The 25,190-nt window shown below is 44.6% G+C and overlaps 3 protein-coding genes across 7 annotated transcripts in view; all 3 read right to left on the reverse strand.

Moving 5' to 3' along the window:
* Positions 1-4,371: 4,371 nt before the first annotated feature.
* LOC138372718 (uncharacterized) lies at positions 4,372-4,752 on the reverse strand. The gene has a single exon (XM_069338231.1). The coding sequence runs from the start codon at positions 4,750-4,752 to the stop codon at positions 4,372-4,374; it is 381 nt and encodes a 126-aa protein (XP_069194332.1).
* Positions 4,753-5,346: 594 nt separating this feature from the next.
* LOC138372719 (uncharacterized) lies at positions 5,347-6,327 on the reverse strand. The gene has a single exon (XM_069338232.1). The coding sequence runs from the start codon at positions 6,325-6,327 to the stop codon at positions 5,347-5,349; it is 981 nt and encodes a 326-aa protein (XP_069194333.1).
* Positions 6,328-13,306: 6,979 nt separating this feature from the next.
* The window catches only part of LOC123760420 (uncharacterized), a 72,705-nt gene continuing 60,821 nt past the window's right edge, over positions 13,307-25,190 (reverse strand). For all 5 annotated transcript variants that reach the window (XM_069338426.1, XM_069338423.1, XM_069338424.1 and 2 more), the window contains exon 6: positions 13,307-24,713. In XM_069338426.1, the coding sequence (XP_069194527.1) occupies positions 24,327-24,713 (387 nt within the window). In that variant the 3' untranslated portion in view covers positions 13,307-24,326. The remainder of the gene's footprint in view (positions 24,714-25,190) is intronic.

Consider the following 25,190-nt stretch of genomic DNA (forward strand, 5'->3'; position numbering starts at 1 on the left):
AACATTTATACAAAGGTCTTAAACTTTTAATCAATAGTTAATCGCTATTATCACTGTCTTTTCTTTAGCATAATATCAGTAAATGCAAATTTATTTGTTAATTTACTCATGAACCTCAATCGTTGTCGTGCGTCCGCCAGCCGCTTTGGGCCAGCCACCTTAGCAACGTAATTTTTCAGATTATAATTTTTGCTCTTTTAAATTTATTATTAATATAAGCTTGTTAAGCTTTATTAATTTAAAAATAAGACATCCTGTTGTTTGATAATACTTTATGTAACTATGTGGTGGACCGTACTGTGAGGTGGACCGTACTCTTGGCATTCTGTCTAAGATCAGATATTATGTACCCCGCCCTGCCCTGGTGACTCTCTATTACTCCCTCATCTATCCTTATCTCAACTATGCTATTTGTGCTTGGGGCTCTACTACCCAAAATCATTTACGTCCTCTAATTACTCAACACAAAGCTGCTATTAGGACAATATCTCACTCTGGCCCCAGACATCACTCGGTACCCTTACTCAAATCTCTGAATATGTTAGACATTAAGTCACTGCACATCCTCTCATGTGTACTCTATATATTTAAAACTCTGAATTGTAATGCCAATCCTGACCTTCAACGCTTCCTAGAAGGTTGTAACAGAACCCATGAGCACCACACCAGAAACAAATACCTATTTGATATTCCAAGAGTACGACTTAATCAAACTAGAAATGCTCTACAAATCAAGGGTCCCAGAATGTGGAATGACCTTCCCAATTATGTCAAAGACTGTACCTCTCTCAACCAGTTTAAGATGAAAACTAAGTACTATCTAATTAACTCCATGTAACCTACCTTACTTCTAAATGTCAACCCATGTCAACCTTTTTAAAAAAAAAAATGCTGTTTGTTGACCAACTTGTACATTGCTATTTTCTACCATGTTCCCCCTTTTTTTATCTTTTATTATTTTTTTTCATTCAACACAATTTATACTTTAAGCTCAATTACTATTAAGTTTTAGTGTTAAGTGATTTTTTCCCACCTCTCCTTGCAGGAAGAACCGCACGTCTATGGGTCATCCAATAATGTTAGCAGACTTCTAGATGTTATCACTGCTAGGCTTAGGCTCGGCTACAAGTACCTCTGGCAGTTTGTAACATCTGCTGATGTAGATTTGACTAAATGTAAACTCTATCAGCAGAACTATTCGCATACTTTACGTCATTATATAATGGAATGTGAAAAAAATTGCGGAATTTAGAGATAACACCATCAATAGTGTCCAAGAAATGTGTAAGTACTTCATTCATAATGATGTGCTGCCCGAAATCTTAGCGAAGTATCCAAAATTTGCTTACTGTAGGTAATGCATGCACATGACTGTAAAGCTGCCGCCCAGTTGGGTGGGTGTGGAGCACATGACTGTAAAGCTGCCGCCCAGTTGGGTGGGTGTGGAGCACATGACTGTAAAGCTGCCGCCCCGTTGAGTGGGTGTGGAGCACATGACTGTAAAGCTGCCGCCCAGTTGGGTGGGTGTGGAGCACATGACTGTAAAGCTGCCGCCCCGTTGAGTGGGTGTGGAGCACATGACTGTAAAGCTGCCGCCCAGTTGGGTGGGTGTGGAGCACATGACTGTAAAGCTGCCGCCCAGTTGGGTGGGTGTGGAGCACATGACTGTAAAGCTGCCGCCCCGTTGAGTGGGTGTGGAGCACATGACTGTAAAGCTGCCGCCCAGTTGGGTGGGTGTGGAGCACATGACTGTAAAGCTGCCGCCCCGTTGAGTGGGTGTGGAGCACATGACTGTAAAGCTGCCGCCCAGTTGGGTGGGTGTGGAGCACATGACTGTAAAGCTGCCGCCCCGTTGAGTGGGTGTGGAGCACATGACTGTAAAGCTGCCGCCCAGTTGGGTGGGTGTGGAGCACATGACTGTAAAGCTGCCGCCCAGTTGGGTGGGTGTGGAGCACATGACTGTAAAGCTGCCGCCCAGTTGGGTGGGTGTGGAGCACATGACTGTAAAGCTGCCGCCCCGTTGAGTGGGTGTGGAGCACATGACTGTAAAGCTGCCGCCCAGTTGGGTGGGTGTGGAGCACATGACTGTAAAGCTGCCGCCCCGTTGAGTGGGTGTGGAGCACATGACTGTAAAGCTGCCGCCCAGTTGGGTGGGTGTGGAGCACATGACTGTAAAGCTGCCGCCCAGTTGGGTGGGTGTGGAGCACATGACTGTAAAGCTGCCGCCCAGTTGGGTGGGTGTGGAGCACATGACTAAAGCTGCCGCCCAGTTGGGTGGGTGTGGAGCAAGACTAGTAACTGTGTGACTCACCATAGATGTAAAGTGCCTTGTATAGTGACTGTTGTGAGCCTCTTGTTGAATCACTTGTGACGCAAAGATTATTGATGTGTGTATTTGTGTGGGTAATTAGATATGTATGTGTATGTATATGTGTATACGTATATATATATATATATATATATATATATATATATATATATATATATATATATATATATACATTATATATATATATATATATATATATATATATATATATATATATATATATATATACATTATATATATATATATATATATATATATATATATATATATATATATATATATATATATATATATATATATATATATATATATATATATATATATGTACATGTATGTATGAGGGTGTGTACATGTGTATACAACATTAATAATTTTGTAACTAGCGTCAAAAGATTGTTATTTGCTTAGCTAGACGAACTAGAGGGTTCAGTTCCTGAACCGATTATGTGCCTCTGTAATCCTTTACACCACCGCCCACGGGATGGGTATGGGGTGCATAATAAAGAAAGAAATTGAATCACCTTGCCCGAAAGACTATGCGTACTAGAGGCTTTAGGTATTGTATGTACTGCCTCTATCTTTAACTCTAACACAATGTTTGTACCGTAACGCTGCAACTATGTATTTATGCCCGAAACGCTTTGCGTAATAGTGGCTTTAGGCATTGTATGTACTAGCTATACCTATAAGTCAAACAATCCTTGTAAATATTTATTGTATGTATGTACCTTACCTAAATAAAATTGTATTGTATTGTATTGTATGTACGTGCTGTTCCTAAATATATTATTATTATTATTATTATTATTATTATTATTATTATTGAGAGTGAGGCTTCACTGTGTGTGTGGAGCTTCCTAGCCTAATCAATCCTTAAATAGTCTAACTCCCAGCTACCTATTTACTGCTAGGTAACAGGGGGCATTAGGGTGAAAGAAACTGCCCATTTGTCTCTGCCGGCGCCGGGGATAGAACCCAAGCCCAGAGGATTACGAGTGCCGCGCTCTGTCTACTCAGCTACCAGACCCCCCTAGTAGGTGATGGGCTTGGTCAGTTGATGGGCGGTGTGGGTGTATCGTCATATGAGAGTTGAGGGTGGGCGTGACAGCATGGGGGGTGGGCGGTGTGGGTATGGCGTCATGAGAGTTGAGGGTGGGCTGTGTGGGTATGGCGTCATGAGAGTTGATGGTGGGCGGTGTGGGTGTGGCGTCATATGAGAGTTGAGGGTGGGCGTGACAGCATGGGGGGTGGGCGGTGTGGGTGTGGCGTCATGAGAGTTGAGGGTGGGCGGTGTGAGTGTGGCGTCATGTGTTGAGGGTGGGCGGTGTGGGTGTGGCGTCATGAGTTGAGGGTGGGCGGTGTGGGTGTGGCGTCATGAGAGTTGAGGGTGGGCGGTGTGAGTGTGGCGTCATGTGTTGAGGGTGGGCGGTGTGGGTGTGGCGTCATGAGTTGAGGGTGGGCGGTGTGGGTGTGGCGTCATGAGTTGAGGGTGGGCGGTGTGGGTGTGGCGTCATGAGTTGAGGGTGGGCGGTGTGGGTGTGGCGTCATATGAGAGTTGAGGGTGGGCGGTGTGGGTGTGGCGTCATATGAGAGTTGAGGGTGGGCGGAGTGGGTGTGGCGTCATGAGTTGAGGGTGGGCGGTGTGGGTGTGGCGTCATATGAGAGTTGAGGGTGGGCGGAGTGGGTGTGGCGTCATGAGTTGAAGGTGGGTGGAGTGGGTGTGGCGTCATGAGAGTTGAGGGTGGGTGGTGTGGGTGTGGCGTCATGAGTTGAGGGTGGGCGGTGTGGGTGTGGCGTCATATGAGAGTTGAGGGTGGGCGGAGTGGGTGTGGCGTCATGAGTTGAAGGTGGGTGGAGTGGGTGTGGCGTCATGAGAGTTGAGGGTGGGTGGTGTGGGTGTGGCGTCATGAGTTGAGGGTGGGTGGTGTGGGTGTGGCGTCATGAGTTGAGGGTGGGCGGTGTGGGTGTGGCGTCATGAGAGTTGAGGGTGGGTGGTGTGGGTGTGGCGTCATGAGTTGAGGGTGGGCGGATTGGGTGTGGCGTCATGAGTTGAGGGTGGGCGGTGTGGGTGTGGCGTCATGAGAGTTGAGGGTGGGTGGTGTGGGTGTGGCGTCATGAGTTGAGGGTGGGCGGTGTGGGTGTGGCGTCATGAGAGTTGAGGGTGGGTGTGACAGCATGGGGGTGGGCGGTGTGGGTGTGGCGTCATGAGAGTTGAGGGTGGGCGGTGTGGGTGTGGCGTCATGAGAGTTGAGGGTGGGTGGAGTGGGTGTGGCGTCATGAGAGTTGAGGGTGGGTGGAGTGGGTGTGGCGTCATGAGAGTTGAGGGTGGGCGTGACAGCATGGGGGGTGGGCGGTGTGGGTGTGGCGTGAGAGTTGAGGGTGGGCGTGACAGCATGGGGGTGGGCGGTGGGGTGTGGCGTCATATGAGAGTTGAGGGTGGGCGGTGTGGGTGTGGCGTCATATGAGAGTTGAGGGTGGGCGGAGTGGGTGTGGCGTCATGAGTTGAGGGTGGGTGGAGTGGGTGTGGCGTCATGAGAGTTGAGGGTGGGTGGTGTGGGTGTGGCGTCATGAGTTTGGGGTGGCCGGAGTGGGTGTGGCGTCATGAGTTGAGGGTGGGTGGAGTGGGTGTGGCGTCATGAGAGTTGAGGGTGGGTGGTGTGGGTGTGGCGTCATGAGTTGAGGGTGGGTGGTGTGGGTGTGGCGTCATGAGAGTTGAGGGTGGGTGGTGTGGGTGTGGCGTCATGAGTTGAGGGTGGGCGGAGTGGGTGTGGCGTCATGAGTTGAGGGTGGGCGGTGTGGGTGTGGCGTCATGAGAGTTGAGGGTGGGTGGTGTGGGTGTGGCGTCATGAGTTGAGGGTGGGCGGTGTGGGTGTGGCGTCATGAGAGTTGAGGGTGGGTGGTGTGGGTGTGGCGTCATGAGTTGAGGGTGGGCGGAGTGGGTGTGGCGTCATGAGTTGAGGGTGGGCGGTGTGGGTGTGGCGTCATGAGAGTTGAGGGTGGGTGGTGTGGGTGTGGCGTCATGAGTTGAGGGTGGGCGGTGTGGGTGTGGCGTCATGAGAGTTGAGGGTGGGTGGTGTGGGTGTGGCGTCATGAGTTGAGGGTGGGCGGTGTGGGTGTGGCGTCATGAGAGTTGAGGGTGGGTGTGACAGCATGGGGGTGGGCGGTGTGGGTGTGGCGTCATGAGAGTTGAGGGTGGGCGGTGTGGGTGTGGCGTCATGAGAGTTGAGGGTGGGCGGTGTGGGTGTGGCGACATGAGAGTTGAGGGTGGGTGGAGTGGGTGTGGCGTCATGAGAGTTGAGGGTGGGTGGAGTGGGTGTGGCGTCATGAGAGTTGAGGGTGGGCGTGACAGCATGGGGGTGGGCGGTGGGGTGTGGCGTCATATGAGAGTTGAGGGTGGGCGTGACAGCATGGGGGGTGGGCGTGACAGCATGGGGGGTGGGCGGTGGGGGTGTGACGTCATATGAGAGTTGAGGGTGGGCGTGACAGCATGGAGGTGGGCGGTGGGGGTGTGACGTCATATGAGAGTTGAGGGTGGGCGTGACAGCATGGGGGGTGGGCGGTGTGGGTGTGGCGTCATATGAGAGTTGAGGGTGGGCGTGACAGCATGGAGGTGGGCGGTGTGGGTGTGGCGTCATATGAGAGTTGAGGGTGGGCGTGACAGCATGGGGGTGGGCGTGACAGCATGGGGGTGGGCGGTGTGGGTGTGGCGTCATGAGAGTTGAGGGTGGGCGTGACAGCATGGGGGGTGGGCGGTGTGGGTGTGACGTCATATGAGAGTTGAGGGTGGGCGTGACAGCATGGGGGGTGGGCGGTGTGGGTGTGGCGTGAGAGTTGAGGGTGGACGTGACAGCATGGGGGGTGGGCGGTGTGGGTGTGGCGTCATGTGAGTTGAGGGTGGGCGTGACAGCATGGGGGGAGGGCGGTGTGGGTGTGGCGTCATATGAGAGTTGAGGGTGGGCGTGACAGCATGGGGGTGGGCGGTGTGGGTGTGGCGTCATATGAGAGTTGAGGGTGGGCGTGACAGCATGGGGGTTGGCGGTGTGGGTGTGGCGTCATATGAGAGTTGAGGGTGGGCGTGACAGCATGGGGGTGGGCGGTGTGGGTGTGGTGGGACGGGTGCATACAGTGCTCTTTAGATAACTGAGATAACTTTATTTACCAGCCAACATCAACCAGCCACAACTCTACCACTTCCACCTCGTGCTCCACCCACTTGTGATCCACCGGAGCTCTCAGTATTCCGCCCACAGCACTCGTATTGGGTGATAGCTTCCACCCTCGTCTCAAGCACTTTTTTTTCTGGAGTAGTGAGGATAATGAGAGGTGCGGCGCGGCTCCTCCGTGGGAAGCAGGCGGCTGCCTCATCTTCTAGGGCCAGAGAAAGTTGTACGTGTATGTTACTGGGGTGATACTCGGGTGGAATATTTGGTGGTGGGTGTACTCGTCTAGTTGTGGGGGGGGGGGTTGAGCTCTGGCTCTTTGCTCCTGACATACACTAGGATTTTTTTTTTTTTTTTTTTGTGTGTGTGTGTGTGTGTGTGTGTGTGTGTGTGTGTGTGTGTGTGTGTGTGTGTGTGTGTGTGTGTGTGTGTGTGTGTGTGTGTGTGTGTGTGTGTGTGTGTGTGTGTGTGTGTGTGTGTGTGTGTGTGTGTGTGTGTGTGTGTGTGTGTGTGTGTCTAAGTAATTATCAAAAAGAAGGCACCAAACCAGGATGGCTATGTAGCACCATCAAATGTGCGGAATAATCAGAGGGCGCTAAATATCACCAAGGATGCCAATACGAGAACATAAACGCATAAGGCAAACGATATCAAAAGTATCCGAGTCACCAAGAATTCTATATGGACAAGTGACCGCGAGGGACGGTCGGAAAGCAAGACACACGCTCGTCCTGGAAGTCAGGACATTCAAGAAGGACATGCACGACCGTAAGAGGGACAATGCAACTAGGACAATAAGGAGCAGGGCGGCGCTCCATTAAGTGACCGTGAGTTAAGCGAGTATGGCCAATACGCAACCTCGCCAGAGCTGTTTCCCATCGCCGGTTACGGTGGTAGGAGGACGGTCACGAGGACACACTACTCTTAAGAGTACGCAGTTTGTTACCAGTATCAGAAGACCAACAATCCTGCCAACGGGTAAAGATGGAGGAATGAATAACTGGGTAAAAGTAGGAACAAGGAAAACCTTTACGAGAGATGGGGCAAGAGCGGACAGCTTCCTTAGCGGCAACGTCCGCACGCTTATTTAAAGAGACGCCAATATGGCTGGGAACCCAGCAAAACTCAACTGACTTAAATTTACCGGAAATAAGAAACAGCCAATGTTGAATCTCGATGACCACTGGATGGACCAGATTAAAGAACCCGAGAGCCATGATGGCGCTATGAGAGTGAACGACAATCACAAAGGAAGATTGACAACGAGAAAGCAGGAGTTGAAAAGCATAGAGAATAGCATAAAGTTCAGCTGTGAAGATGCTAGTCTCCGGAGGTAAGCGACACATATAAGTGCAGTCAGGCAAAACAACAGAGTAGCCTACACCGTCCGCAGACTTAGACCCATCGGTGAAGACAGAAACGGAGCAGGAGTGTGAAGTGCTCAAGGAAAAACGTTTCAGACCCGTAGGATGGGTAAAAGCTTTAATGATGCCGGTCAGGGATGTACAAAACTTCGGAAGGGGGACTCTCTACGGGGGCAAGGAAGGAACAATATGAGGAGAAATATTAGAAATACAAACTGAAAGAGAATCCTATAAGCAAGATAACCGGACAGGAAGAGGGAGGTGGTGAAGAGGAACAGGAACCGCAGGAGGGGTAAAAGTTAAAGCACGACAGAGGCGAGAGGAAGGATGTTGTAAGGACCGCGCAAGATAGCGAAGACAGTAGCGATCACGGCGGTCCTGGAGAGACAGAAAGCAAGCGTCAACATACAAGCTGCAGGCGGGAGTCGAATGAAAAGCACCAGAACTGAGGCGCAACCCAGTAAGGTGCAAAGCATCAAAACGGCAATGAGTAGAAGAAGCAGACGAGTAAGCAGGGCAACCATAATCGAGTTTAGACAGGACGAGAGAGGAATGTAAAGCAAGGAGAGTGCGTCAATCCGCTCGCCAAGAAGTATGGGATAAAACCTTAAGTAGGTTAAGGGCCTTAGAGCATTCAACTCATAGGTAAGAAATATGGGCGAACCAAGACAAATGAGTGTCAAAGATTAACCCCAAAAGCTTAGCGGAATCTTTGTACACAAGGGGTTGACCTTAAAGCGACAAAGAGGGACGAAGAATGACACGCTTCCGAGTAAAAGTCATGGCACAAGTCTTAGACGTAGAGAACCTGAAGCCATGATCGGTGGCCCAAGACGACACGGCATCAATCACAAGTTGAAGCCGGCGCTGAAAGAGAGGCGAATCATCACCCTGACAGCAAAGGGTAAGATCGTCGACATAGAGAGCGGAGAAAACGCCAGAAGGAAGAGAGGAAAGAAGACCATTGAGGGCAACCAGAAAAAGAGTAGTTGCTCAGAACACTACCCTGGGGCACACCCTCGTATTGCTGAAAAGAGGCAAAGAGAGCGGTACCAAGCCTCACTCGAAAACTCGAAAGGAACAACGAGAGAGAAAGCTGTGGAGAAAGAGAGGGAGATTACCACAAAGGCCAAAAGAATGAAGTTGGGACAGAATATGATACCACCAAGTAGTGTCGTAAGCCTTTTCCAGGTCAAAAAGGACGGCAACAACGAAGGTCTTCGCAGCAAAAGCAGTACGAATATAGACCTCCAAGTTCACCAGGACATCTGTTGTACTGCAGCACTTGCGAAAACCAAATTGAGAAGGGGAGAGGTGGTGATAGTGTTCCAAGAACCACATCAGACGAACGTTAACCATACGTTCAAAGAGTTTGCAGACACAACTTGAGAGGGCAATAGGGCGGAAGTTCTTGGGGGATGACCCGAGAGACCCTGGTTTGCGAACAAGGAGGACAACAGCATCGAGCCAGTCCTCAGGGACTGACGACGACTCCCAGATCCGATTATACAGACTCAGTAAATACTGAGACGTGCACGGAGGGAGATGGCGAAAGCATCTCATAATGAATACCATCGGAGCCCGCTGCCGTAGAACCGCAGAGGGCCAGGGCAGATTGAAGTTCAGAGAGAGAGAAGGGATCGTTTTAGGGAAGTCTGAGATGAGTGCAGAAATCTAAAGCACGAGATTCAAGGACAGGTTTACGAAGAAGGAAAGATTCAGGAAGATGTGAATCAGAGCTAACAGAAGAAAAGTATGAATCTAGGTTCGGTCGCGACCTGCAACGGGTCCGCCACAAGAGTACCACGGAGGTGAAGGACCGGTGAAACATCGGGAACGAACTTACCCGCTATCTTGCGGACACGATTCCAGATCTGCGGCAGAGGAGTTTCGGACGGAATGGTGGGAACATAAGATTTCCAACACTCACGCTTAGCTGTACGAATGGCCCTACGGGCCACTCGCCTTCCGAAACAAGAGAAAAGAATCAGCCGTCTGCCAGCGGCGGTGCCTCTTCCAGGCTGCACACTTACAGCTGACAGCCTGAGCACAGTCTACATTCCACCAGGGAACGCACTTCCACGTTCCTGAGAGGAAGAGGGAGGAATAGAGCGGAGGGCAGCGTCGAAGATGGTGTCATGAGAAAGGAGGAGGGCGCGAGGCAGAGGCAGAATGGAGAGGTCAGAGAGAGCAGCACAGAGGGTAAATAGGCTCCAATCTACCTTAGCAAACTGCCACCTAGGGAAGGAGAGGGTGAAAAGAGAAAAAGGAAACAAGGATGGGGAAATGGTCACTGCCATGGAGGTCATCAAGAACTTGCCATGTGAAATCCAAGTAAAGAGACGACGAGCAGAGAGAAAGATCAAGACAGGAAAGGGTGCGAGTCCGAGAGTCCAAATGAGTGAACTCACCAGAATTCACCCCGAGAAGGCGACCTCGGGTGTTTGTCAGAACATCACCCCAGAGGGTATGTCGACAACTGAAATCACCCAGCAGGAGCACAGGCTTGGCAAGGAGTCCAGCAGGTGTTAAAGATCGGGAAGAGAAAGCAGGACATTTGGGGGGAGGTAAATGGAACAAACATTGTACCATTTATGCACAAAGACACATGCAGCAGAACATTGGAGAGGTGACGGAAAAAGTAGGGGGACGAAGGACGTTAGAACGAATCAAGAGAGCAGACGAGGAACGGGCCCCAGGAAAAGCCGGGGGGGGGGGGGGGGGAGGGGAGAGAAAGTAATAGCCACAGAAGCGACTAGGACGAGCACCAAGCATCGGTTCTTAGAGACGGACACATGGGGGCGAAAACTGCAAAATCAGAAGCTGGAGTTCATGGAAATTGGCGTAATAACTGCGAATATTCCACTGATTAATAGACAGCAACAAGAAGAGAAAGGACAGCAACAGAGGACAATGAAGAAACAAAGGTAAAAAAGAAACAAAGCACGTTAAAAAAGCGCAGGATCAGGATCAAGGTCAGCGAAGTCTGGGTTAGGGGGCATGGGTAAACTGAGTAAGGATGGGGGGAAGGGAGCGGGAGGACCGACCAGAGGCGGATGAGCAGGTCCGGAGGGGGAGGGGGAGGGGACTCAACCGAGGGTCAAGGACAGCAGCAGCAGGAGGGGCAGAAACCAGGGATCGAATGCACCTCAACAAGGGCAGCAACTGAGAGTGAAGTGAGGGCCAAAGAAACCTCCATAGCAGGAACAGGGGGCGCCGCCACCGAAACAGGAGGGGATGGAGCGTGTGTGTCCGAGGTAGGGGGCGAGGAAGAGTGAAGCCTTCTTACCTGCCGGGGATGAGGAAGGAGAGGAGCCAGGCTCTCGCTTCTGACTCAGAGAGATAGGCATCCCAGCAACAACGTACTGGGCAACAGATTCGAGCATCTCAACAGGAGAAGAAGAACGAGAGCAAACAACACGATGATCGCTGGGAGATTGATGGACATCAGCTCGTACTGACAGGCGGCGTGGAGAGCTAAGAGACGGAGAACAAGGATGGGAAAGAGGATCGGAGGGAGACGAGGAAGAAGACACAGGAGACAAGACAGTCTGGGTAAAAAGAAGGTGAACCCCAGACAGCTAGAGAGCCATGAGGGGGACCCCCCGGGACAGAACTTAAAGGAACAGAGGAGGTGGTGGTGGTGGGTGCATCTAGGTCTAAAGCCTGGAAACAGTTGTGAGACCGAGGAAGGTGGGAAGGATGAGGAAAGGAAGAGTGCAACATGCAAGCATAAGACACACCAGCGAAAGGGAGAAGACGGCGAACCAGGCGCCTCGCTTCAGGAAAAGACAAACGTTCCCGGTGCTTCAAGATGAGGACGGCTGCCTTAAATTTGTAATGCACACATGCGCGGGAGAAGGTAGGGTGGTCCTCACCGCAACTGAGGCAGTGAGCTCAGGAAGAGTGCACTCCGACTTTGAGTGACCTTCGTCCCCACACAAGGGACAGAGAGATACACAGTACCGGAGCATCAGAGGGCACCATGCCCAAACCTCCAGCACTTATTACAGAGCCGAGGAGAGGGAATGTATTCCTGGACGGAGCACCTGGCACCAGCAAGAATAACAGAGGGTGAAAGGGTCCTACCATCAAAAGTAATCTTCACAACCTGAAGGGGTTGACGGAGACTACCACGAGGGGGACGAGTAAACGAGTCTACCTGGAGGACAGAATGGTCCTGGGCTTTGAGGATATTCCGAATATCTGGGATGGGAGGAGAACAGTGCCAACACTGGAATTCAACCGAGCGTTCTTGGGGGGTCTCGCCTAGGCAGGATAAGGCGATCAAGCGGATGGCTGCATCCTGAGGAGCAGCAGCAACGACACGTGTACTGAGACAGGTGGGGTTGAAAGTAACAGAGGTATCTACAGAATCAACAAGGTGCCTATGGAGGGAGAAATCGTCAGGTGTAGAATCCAGAGGAGATCAAAGCATTTGGCCCACGAAGCAGGACCAAACAAGGCTTGGTACGCATCAGTACAGGAAGGGATCGAGCGAGTGCAGCTGTGGTGTGGACGGCGTTGAGAACCCCCAGAGAGAAAGGGGTTAAAAGGTGCGCAGTATTCACAATGAGAGACTGAGTTATGCCTGGGGACGAGGTGGTCACCACTGGGGGCTTGTTGCTCGACCCACCCACAGAGGAGGGAGGGGAGCCGAGGGGAGTAGTCAGGAGGGTCAAAAGAGCAGCAAGGTCGGGGCCCAATGCAGCGGGGCTACAGAGCCCGGTCTTCCAACACAGTCCAACTCGGGGACTTGGTCGCCCACCCCCAAGAGCCCGAGAAGTTACAAGAGGAACAAAATTGGACATAAAGAGGAGAGTAAAAAACTTTCATTCACGAATTGGACCCCACACCCACCACGGAGCCACAATTAGAGGAAAGGACACCCAACAAGAGACATGTTGCTGATCTTGCCGGGGCCCCCCTAGGGGTACATCGTGAGTACACACCCCACAAACGCCACCTTAAGAACCGCCAGTCTGTCAGGATCAGGTTCAGTGATGAAAGGAGGATTGACAATAAAAAACGTCCCGTGGCTTGCGACATCGGGTACCACAGTTCTACGGGTGCAAGAGTATGCCTGCTCAAACACCTGGGCGTCAAAATAGAAGAAGGCCAAAAGAATAATCAAAACAGACAAAAGGTTGGCAGGAAATGACAGTGAGAAAGGAGAAGGGGGGGGGGGGAAGAAAAATGAAACATAAGGAAAAGGAAAAGTTATCTGGCACAATTTGTGAATACAGCAGCAGGAGCATAAGGCTACAAAAGGTCAGAGGACTGTCCGTTGTTGCATTACACTCCAGCAGCCACCCACCAAGCCCCCTCACGGCAACAATGGGCCAGACAGGGAGGGCATCTGTGCTAACAAACTGCCGCAGTATTATCACCCTGGATGTAAATTAGTTTGTAACATCAAAATCCAGAGTTTGTTAGGTAAAATACACAGCACAGGCCCAAGATAAATATTTAATAGTATACTGTAGAAACTACACACTATAGTATCATTGCAAACATCATCGTAGAGTCAACTGGGATGTTTCATCAAACAGAAATAACAAAACTGTGTCCTCAGATATCACCAAAAACCAATTAAATAAAGAGAGAACTTAAAAGCAATTGTAATATATTAAAGTGAATTTCAATCACTCATCAATACGCTTCACTAAAATGGACCACAATGCTGTCTCTTACCTTCACATTTTGTAACATATACAAAATAAGGCTTTTTTGTTTTTTTTTAATTTGCAGAGCTTACTTTTGGGCAATTTATATACATATACTGTAGTACTGTATTCTCTGAAGCTGACAGTATCATGAGAAAATAAAGTTAATGTTTTAGTTTATGAACAACTATACGGGAGTTTTCATGCTGAACATTTCCCACATATTTGATTGTTATTATGTTACATATAATGTTCTTCTGAATATGTTCCACCACTTTAAGGTGATTCAATAAAACTGTGCAGAAAAGAAGGGTTTGTCAGCAAGTAATAATAATAGAGCAGTAATGTAATAATTACATAACTTTTTATACAACACTACAGAAAATGTATATAATGAAGGACCTGCCACCTAACTTGTTCATTAACAATTCCAAATGTTTCAACACTACTCATCTAATAAAGGCAAGAGTAATTATGAAACAGGAAGAACTGCAGCTACTCTTCTTGGTCTGCACATTTGAACAACATTCCTCCCCTATCTTCCATCTTCAAGTCTTTTCCCATGAATAATATATACAGTAATTATAATGACAATGTAATTTCCAACTCAAACAAGTAATAGAGCAGTTTGGTGTAACAAGCAATACAGTGAAGTTTGCTGTAGGCTTACTTGAAATAAATGTAATCCCTAATACTGTATACTGTATTCATGTATCATACTTTAATACATACAAAATGGTACAACTGGATGATAGCAAACATGAAGCAGGTAATGATCAATAACAACTAAGCACTTCTAAAATAAATTTCTTATAACTATGTTCTCTTGTACATCGTGTGGATAAAATACTAGTTTCACATCAATAAGAACCATGTTATAACTAGTGTAATGAAGATAGGATTCCATCTCAAGATGGATGATAAAGTACTATACCCCTGGACCAGCTTGCTGCCAACGTGCCCACTCGGCCAGTACGTATTGTGTAATAGCTGCCGTGTGTAATTAATCAAAGAGGGTGCAAAGAGTACAGACAGGTGTAAGGAGCACTATATAGGCCAAAGTAATATAGTCAGCCCTTACTATATATGAAATGAACTATACTATGCATGAGGTAGTTTTTTAACAAAAAAGTTCACTAAACAAGAGTATTGCAAAGTGGCAAACTTAGTAATAATATTCAGGAAGGTGTTTATAGAGAGAAATTTAAAAAACCAGGGTTGAATGTAGTGAAACACCATTTTCTGGGCGAGTCCCGGAGACTCTCCGAAGCTATCTAGGCTAAATGGATATATATATATATAACTTTCTGGCATCAGTCAATGTTCATGGAGTTCTTGCCTATCGGGGACCATGAGCCAGAACTTTGCTCCCTCAGAGAGGCGCGAGGAGCAATGGCCTATAGAAACCCCCATGTGGTTGGAAGCATTCTGTCTGCCATTGACCAGGTCTCGCACCCAGAAAGGTAGGCGCCCCAAAACAAACCCCTATTCTGGTGAAACTATTGCTGCCGAAAGCTGAACGAGTGGTCAGAATTCCCCAAACAAAAATTGGCAAACGAGCATGATGTCATCACATTGCCGCGCTGCTGTCTGTGCACCCCCCATCCTCCTCAGGAGGGGGAAGGGGCAAGGCCTACTTTGCTTAATAGCCAAAGCAAATTTGCACATTTTTCTAATCTTTCTTTTGTGATCAGTTCATCTCTAATAATATTAACAGCATAAATTTCTAACAATTACATCTAGTTTTATGTATATATTAGGCAGTATTGAGAAATAACTGGAACAGGAAGATCAGGGCAGTTATTAATACTTGAAGCCTTCGAGTGTTATTAAACAATAAATAGAGTACATGAATAGAGAAGTCAACAGCCATAGCAGAAGATATTTAGAGCCATGGTACAAGTGTAAACAACAACTGCAACAGCAAGCAACCCCTCTCATAAAACTATTACAAATGCACTATGAGTTCACAGTATAAAACAAGAAAGAATAATCAAAGCTATAATTTCAAATGAAGTGAAACTGACAGCCCTAGACCAAAAATTAGATTTCATTATCTACTACCAAACAAAAAGGACTGCTGATTTAATACTCAAGGACAGCCCCAATAAGTGATACAATCCTCGCCAAAAATGCAAACATGTATACCAATTTACTTACCCCAATGAAGGATGTCACCTTCTACACACTTACATTGGAATGACCACGACAAAGCTTCCGAGAAAACTGACTTGCCGTCTACAAACTGATGCCCCCAAAAACCATATGCAAAGTGACCATAACATGGCACTCGCTAGGAACATGCTAGTAAATAATACAAAAATCCTGGAATCTACTACTGACCAAAGAAGATTGGAAATCTCATATTAGTAAAAATATCCACCTTAAATATACTGCACAAAATAATGACGTTGCTTCCATGCCGACACTCAGACCCAGATCTCGCCGCACATTGCCAAACAATGACGACGTCTTTGGCGAGGTCTCCCCATCCACTGACAATACCAGAGTTTTACCCAACACCTTACCCAATGTTTGATAGGCCCTATCCCTTTACCTTATCTTTGATTGTCCCCATACTTCTTCGATTCTTTCACATGATATATCAAAATATATATTTTGATATATGAACCTAAATATATCAAAATAGAATGTTAAGAAATATACCGACTAATGCTTTTTTTTTTATGCAAGCTACCTATGTCAGCTTCACATTACGGCTAGTGATTTGGGAGAAAGTGGCTAGTGTTGCAGATTTTGCCATCACCATAATATCCCCCCCCTCTTGATGCAGCCATGAGAGCTGCTTCTGCAAGCTTTTATTGCTAACAATGCACAACTGCAAACTGGCTAATTAAGTGAGCTACAAAGTTTATATTACAAAGCACAGTGTAGGCTCTGCTTTAGTATAAAAAGCCTGGCTAGCCTGGTTGACCAGTCCATCAACGAGGAGGCCTGGTCGACGACCGGGCCGCGGGGACGCTAAGCCCCGAAACAACTCCAAGGTAACTCCAAGGTAGCTACTATCAAAAGGCACAGTTATGGAGGACCATGAATTTACTAACTGAACGTCTTTAAGTTTTATGTAGGAGTTGTGTGTTACAAAATGCAAATGCGAATTAATGAAATGCGCAGAACCCTAAACTGTCACTGGTATGGTCTAGGATTTCATTCTTAGCTTGGCTGTTGAGGCATAAATAGACATTTGTAGGCTACATTATAATACACTGTGTACACAGTATATTGTACAGTACTGTGTATACAGTTGACCTACATGCAGTACAATTTCAGTGTCAATTTCATATGATGCAAGCATGTCTTACAGCAAAGTGTCATAATTGGTGTAAAGAAATTGTGTGGGGTGAGCATTAGCATCAATTTTTTTAACACATCTTTATAATTATATTCTTGAACAATAACTTTTCCCAAACATTCTGAAACTCTTGCTGTTTCTGAAGATGCATTTATGAAGATATAATTATATCTTCATAAATATAAAGAATTATAATTATAAAAAATAGCACTAAGCTAGTATGGCTCTTCAGTACTATATAGTCCTGTGTACATCACAAATTACTCATTCACCTAATATGTAATCAGAGACCAATATGGGATGTAATCTATAAATGCTCCTAAAGGAGTTGATTATAGCCTTTGACTACCTATGAGCACCCTGAGAGGTGCTTATAGGAGAGAGGTGAATTTAGTAAATCTGAGAAAGAAAAGTGTACACTAGCTATTGTCATAATACTTTGAAGGACAACCATATATATTTAAGTTAATGGTTAAGATAAGCAGACTTGTACATGTTACTACTACTAGGCTGAATCAGGGCTACAAGCACCTCTGAGTTTGCACTGCCTGCTGAAGTACATCTGACCAAATGTTAACTTTGTCACCAAAAGTATTCACACACCATACATCACTGTATACACTATCAAAATTGTCACCAAAAGTATTCACACACCATACATCACTGTGTACACTATCAAAATTGAATCTGAAAAAATCCACAAATTTAGAGACAGTACCATCTCCGATGTTTAAGAAATGTTCATTTATTTCATCTTGGATGATATATTACCTAAAAATCCTTGCCAAATACATCACATTTACCTGCCTTCAGTTTTCTACTTGCTTACTGCATGACTATACATTGCAAATCAACTACAATACTGTAGACTAGATTACTATCCATGTAATTTAATCACAAATTTCAAGCAAATAAAAGCTAACTAGTTAACCATAAATGTAAATTTTTTAACTTAAAAATATCGGAAGCTCCTGAACTTATTGTGTGACTTCCCATTACATGGGTATGAGGTCGATAATAAACTTATTTCATTAAAGACAAACTAATACACATAATGAAGCAGAAAACTTGTTAATTTATCCATATTAAATAGGTCTGATTAGCTGAGGATATCAAATGACAATTGATTTAAAAGAAATCCTGGGAAAGTAAATTTAGTGATTCCCAAAATAAGCAGCATATGTAAGTACTGCACTGTGGTCAGATTAACAAAACACAGTATCTTGTGACCAATACCATACAGGAATGGCTGGGAAGCATAGATTCCCACGTTAACCAGACCACACACTTAAGGTGAAAGGACGACGACGTTTCGATCAGTCCTGGACCATTCTCAAGTCGATTGTCAAGTGGGTGATCTGGTCAACATACTTCAGCCACATTATTGTGACTCATCGCCTGCATATAGATTCCTATCATCGTGAAAATAGGCCATTCATCTATATGTCGCAAGATTGTAATGGAACAAGACAGTTGGGGCAAATAACCATGAGACAACCTAGTGTGGATAATACACAGGTGCTTAAGCAAGTTTCCCTTTCTCATTGGATTTGAGGAGCAGAGCCTATGGGCTCCAAAAGTTAAATCACAAATGGATCCAGAAGGTAGAGTCAGACCCATTGAGCTGAGCCCAATAGGTCCAGTGGTCTAAGCTTCAGGTTGTCTGTACTTACCTAGCAAATAAACAAGGAAATTTGTACTAGCTTTTTTCAACAACAGGGCTTGTTGCTTTCAATACCAAGCTGTTTATCATGTCACTGAAAAAAAATATAACCAAATGCAGTAGGAGACACTAACAAATGTTACGTTTAACATCAACATGCAGGCGATGAGTCACAATAACGTGGCTGAAGTATGTTTGACCAGACCACACACTAGAAGGTGAAGGGACGACGACGTTTCGGTCCATCCTGGACCATTCTCAATCGACTTGAGAATGGTCTAGGACGGACCGAAACGTCGTCGTCCCTTCACCTTCTAGTGTGTGGTCTGGTCAAATTAACATCAACACTTTTCATTTCTTGCCTTTACAGCCGAGAGGTGCACAAGTCATGTAAATGACAGGTTACCAACTTGAGGCAGAGCACCGACTGACTTCAGAGATACACTAACAAAATATGACTCCATAAATGAGCACAAGCATGAAAAGACAATAGAAGAACTAGTTTTTTGTATGCTTATTTATATTTTACACTCAATTATCAAAAAAATAATTTTTAAGGTTACAAATTCAGACAGTACTGTATTATGCTGTCTTTAATGAATATGAAAAACTAATGAAAATGTATTGATAATGGTGTTATTTGTTGAAGTATAGGGTGTTCATTGTCATGACATGATTAGTAAAGGCAAGCGCTACACTAGCATGATGCTCACTCACTTGAACATGCCTGGAAAATACTTTAGCGAGTAAAAGATGTATCAAAACCTTCTTATACCTTCTATAAGGTAACCCTTTCTACTGTCAACTGCTAAATACCATACAACAGTTTCATGTTCCAAAGAACACGTCTTATAATAAATTGCCATGATTTTCATTTATCAATCTAAAGCATGGCACTGAAAAAAAAATTTTGATCAGAAACCTGCACTAATGCTGTTCAGGTAATAACATACATGAAAGACAGGAGGTTGATTATGTGCTGAAATAAAATGTAAACAAAAAGCATATTGCATTACAGGGTAAAACACCTTTTATTGTGTCCTTACAGTTTTATAGCACCACAAGATACCAAGAATATCTCTCTCTCTCTCTCTCTCTCCATACCATCCTTGATATGCTTATAATCACCCCAAAATGAACTGGTTGCTTAACCATGCTCAAGCAATTTTTCATGGCATTATGTACTACTACTAATACTATTGTTTAACACTTTTTGTGGCAAATAGTGAACTGAGCAATATTGAGAGAGAGATACTATTCCTGAATTTACCCAAGGGCCACCATCTCTAGTGGTCTTTATGGTAAAATGATGCTAGCAGTTTGACAAAGGTTGTCCCATTATTCCCAAGGATTTTTCAGCCGACTTGTAAAATTTAATACAGTAGCTGTATTGCCTTAGCCTTGGTGGCTTCACCAGGTAGGCAACTGAATGATTTATTACTCTATGAATGAAAAAGCAGCTCTTGTTTACTGTCTTACATTGTGGCTGATGACCGTGAAGCTGTACCCCTTGTAAGAGTTACTGTGCACATTTTAAAGAAGTAATTATCAAAAAGGCACCAAGCCGGGAAGGCTATGTAGCACCAACTTTTTAAAGAAGTGGTCTGGATTAATATCTTAAAATTGGTTCAGTTTTAAAGGCGCGAGATGAGGCCTACGAGTGAAGTTTCCCGAGGGAAATCTACAGTTCAATGTGTGTCACAACTGATACCTGGCAGAAGCCAAGTGTGAAAGTAAAGTTCACACACTCGGCACTCCAGCCTCTTAGTTCTTACAGTAGCACTGTCAATCCCAGTCAATGCAAATGAACCACTCAAAATAAAAACCATAAAATTATTTTAACTACGCCCAATGACTCCCATAGCCCAAACTGTTTCGATAAATTTTATAGTAATTTACTTAAACAACTTAATAAAACAGTTTTTTTAAAAGAGATTGCCTAATATTTAGGTCAAAGCAAAACTCCACTTTAAAAATTAAACTAACCACAAGATCTTTCTTAAACCAGACACTGTAAATTTTACCCGTATTTTGCTATGATATACTGTGAAAAAATAATTTAATTAATATTTTAACTATTTTCAAAATATCATTTCTTATACAATCCCTGATATATCCAAGAATATTACAATATGATTACTCTGATGCCACACCACAAACAAATCGGATTCCAGAACCTGTGGTGGCCACGTGGACCCGAGATGGTCATGTGGTAGTGAGGGCAGCCACTGAGCCAACTATGCCTCTTCCTCCTGGCAGAGCCTCCCTCTTGCTCATCTCTCACAGCCTTATCCAAATTTATTCAGACAGTCGCTCTAACAGTCTCATTGTAACTTTATTCAGACCATCTCAAAAACATGAAACTGCATTTACTAAATGTTCAGAAAGCATGTGATAGTATGAATATGTAAATATACATATATACAGTATGTGCATACATGGGAACCAAAGTGAACCATAAATATATGCACATACATATCTATATACATGCATACAATATACAGTGGAACCTCGGTTTTCAAATGCCCCTCTTTTCAAATTTTTCTGTACTCGCCTAGTGACAACTGCGCTTGAATTCTTTGTAAAGAATTTAATTTTTTGTGCTTTTTTGGTTTCTGAACATAAACGTTTTTATTACATATCATGTCATGGGTGCCGAGAAAGTCAAAGGAAAAGTTCAACCTAAGAAAATAGTTGTGAGGGGGATGACAGAAAAAACAAGAGATCATTCGTAGCGAGACAATGTGACGTCTCACTACAGACAAGTGTTAAAACGTAGGGAAAAACAAGTGTCTATAGAGAGACTCTTAGTAAGACAAGCAAGCAGTGAGCCACAACCAGGTCCTAGTGGTATGCCTGCAAAACGTGAGAGAGAGAGTACCTCACAAATGTCATCACTGCTGTTATAATGGAAGGCGACTCCCCTTCTAAACACTAACACCTCTTCTCTTCCCTCTTCTCCCCCCTCTTCACTGTCTTCCATACACCAACAAGAGTCATCCATGAAGGTAAGATATACTTGTACAAACAGTAGTACAAAATATTAATACAGTAGTAATATGTATAAAATGTATTTTTAAGTTATTATTTTTGGGGGTGTGGGACTGTTTAATTAAATTTACATTATTTATTATGGGAAAATTTGTTTTGTTTTTTAATTTTTGAACTGTCTCTGGGAATGGATTAAATTTGAAAACGAAGGTACCACTGTATATGTATCTAAATATATACATACAGTACATATCTAAAAATATATATGTATACATATGCACAAGCATAGGAAAACATGCACGCAGGCAGGTACACATTAAAATGCAAACAATATAATTCAAACAATTTGTTTGGTTTTAAACGTGCAAGATGAGGCCTAAGAGTGAAGTTTCTCGAGGGAATCTACAGTTCAATGTGTGTGCTATATGAACATGCCCAGAGGAACACACCCCTAGACTAATGCACATGCTTGGCAGAATACACACACACATGCACACACATGTAGATGCACGAATACACACAAGAATGCACACACATGTAGATGCACAAATGCTGTACATACATGTATGTATGAATAAACATTAACATCAATGAATGCAATTATACCTGTATGCAAACATATCCAACAAATACAGTACAGTAAACAGCACAAAAAAGTCATTCCTTTCTCTACTGCCACACTTTGCATCATGAACGTGGTACAGTATTCAAAATTATTCCTGCAAAATTAATTTGAATTTTGTACTAACACATTTCTTAAAAGTTTAAGTACTTGGGCGATGGGACATATTAAATTAAGACTAGATTTGCACACTGTAACCTATACTATAAATATTTTCAAGATTAATAAATTAAAATATATATACTTTATCAAATTATAATTAATGTAGCGATTTACCCACCTAGTTGTGCTTGCGAGGGTTGAGCTTCGGCTCTTTGGTCCCGCCTCTCGACTGTCAATCAACTGGTGTACAGATTCCCGAGCTTCTCGAGCTTCATCATATCTACATCTAAAACTGTGTATGGAGTCTGCCTGCACCACATTACTTCCTAATGCATTCCATTTACTAACCACTCTGACACTGAAAAAGTTCTTTCTAATGTCTCTGTGGCTCATTTGGGTATTCAATTTCCACCTGTGTTCCCCTGTGCTTGTTCCCCACGTATTAAAAACTTCATACTGGTCTACCTTGTCAATTCCCCTGAGAATTCTGAATGTGGTGACAATGTTTCCCCAAGCTCTTTTGTCTTCCAGCGACGTGAGGTGCAGTTCACGCAGTCTTTCCTCATAACTCATGCCTCTTAGTTCTGGGACTAGCCTAGAGGCATACCTCTGAACTTTTTCCAGCTTCATCTTGTGCTTCACAAGGTATGGGCTCCATGCTGGGGCCACATAGCCCAGGATTGGTCTTACATATGTGGTATACAATATTCTGAATGATTCCTTATACAGGTTCTTGAAGACAGTTCTGATGTTAGCCAGCCTCGCATATGGTGCCGATGTTATTCTTTTGATGTGTGCTTCAGGAGACAGGTTTGGCGTGATAACTCCTAAATCTTTCTCTCTGTCCGTTTCACGAAGGACTTCATCTCCCATTCGGTATCCTGTTTTTGGCCTCCTGTTTCCACTGCCTAGTTTAATTAATTTACATTTACTCGGGTTGAACTGTAGTAGCCATTTGTTGGACCATTTATTCAGTTTGCCTAGATCATCTTGTAACCTCATACTATCTTCCTCCGACTTAATCCTCCTCATAATTTTTGCATCATCAGCAAACAATGAGAGGAAGGATTCTATACTCTCTGTGAGATCATTTCCACATATCAAAAATAGTATAGGTCCAAGGACAACCCTGTGGGACTCCACTGGTGCCACTTTGCCAATATGATACCTCGCCCCTCACAGTGACTCGCTGTCTTCTGTTGCTTAGGTACTCTCTTATCCAATGGTGTACCTTCCTTTTCACTCCTGCCTGCATCTCCAGTTTGTGCACCAGTATCTTGTGTGGTACTGTGTCAAAGGCTTTCTGGTAATCCAAAAATACACAGTCTGCCCACCCCTCTCTTTCTTGCCTGGTCGTAGAATTCAATTAATCCTGTGAACCATGACTTGCCATCCCTGAACCCATGCTGATGTTGTGTTACAAAGTTCTTTCGCTCGTGTGTATATGTGCATGTATGTATGTACATGTATGTGTACATACGTGTGCATGTACATATATGAATGTCTATATTTGTGCGTGTCTGTGTTGAAGGTAGGTAGGTGTAATTGCCTAAGTGTGTGTGTGTGTGTGTGTGTATACGTGTTTGTTTTTGGAAGCATACAAAAGCAGCCTCCCCACCCCCTCCCCTTCATCACTACCTCATAGCCCTATAGTCACATTGTACCCTACACACATCCACTCACACTTCATTCTAATAGTCTCATTAGAATAATTTCAAACATGCAGTTCAATTATTTTTTTAATTAAAAATCTAGCAGGACAATAGTACTATAAATCTGGCAACTATATATTTCTGAAAACATTATTATATTTGTTTATAGATATACTGTAAATATATTAAATTTAATTGAAATATTATAGAATTGTTCAATGATACCAAGATATAAAAAGTTTTATAATGACAATAACCTTGACTGTTAATCTGCCAAATTATTTGGAATGTACACCAGATAAAACCAAGTGTTTCCTAAATTACTGAAGTAAATTCAAGCAGTCAACCTGATATTAATTTGTCAACAGGCAAAAGCTTATTTCAGTCAGATGGCATGCAATTCAGCAGCATAAATCTGGAATGTATTTTATACCTTGTACATTTCTCTTTCACGTTACATTTGTTTAGGTTTTTGGTATAGGCTGTTTCTCCACAAGAGGTGCAACCTCTTCAGCAGCCTGAGGTGAAGGGTCTCGTGACGCAGCACCACCATGAAGTTCTTGACTCTGTGGGCCAACATGACTACCTTCCACTGATGGATTGGCAATGTTATTTTCATAAGGAGGTGGGTAAACTGGATCATTATTTTGTCTTGGTGTGTATGGAGGTGCAGGTGGATAACCTGTGATATCAATTGGGTTATAGACTGGATTATACCCTGAAGTGAGACCTGGGTAAGGTGGCGGTGGATCATCCTTCCTTGGTGAAGGAATCGTCACCGTCATATCCATATTGGGGTGGGCAACGGCTACTACTGTCAGATCTGCAGACTGACTTGCCGACTCTCGGAGCTAAAACAAAAATATAAATTATATTAGTACACAGATTCATTTATAATTAGTAATAACTACCCTATCAAAATATTAACTCCAAGTTCTCTTTGAGAACAACGTTGCAGAAGGTTAGAACAAGTGAGAAGGCAGTGGTTGCCAAAACCATCAGCACTTTCAAAGCATTATATAACAGAACATTTGGAAGATGGAACACTGCTAGTGTAGCTTTCATCCTGTATCTACACTTAAGTAATTACACTAAGGTAATTTGATGTATGTGCTCTTACATATGCAGTACTTATGCTCTCATTCATTTGCTCACAAACACACACACACACACACACATAGAAGATAGAGAGAAGCTGAAACTGAACCTCGCCGAGGCAAAACATTTAAATGAGAGCAGGAATGAAGAAGAAATAAATTCTTTTTTCTACAAAGTGATAGGGGTAGGCAAACCAGTAAAGTGGTACATAAAGGCAAACCAACAAAATC

The sequence above is a fragment of the Procambarus clarkii genome, chromosome 39, assembly GCF_040958095.1.
Source record: "Procambarus clarkii isolate CNS0578487 chromosome 39, FALCON_Pclarkii_2.0, whole genome shotgun sequence".
In the NCBI taxonomy this organism is placed as follows: domain Eukaryota; kingdom Metazoa; phylum Arthropoda; class Malacostraca; order Decapoda; family Cambaridae; genus Procambarus; species Procambarus clarkii.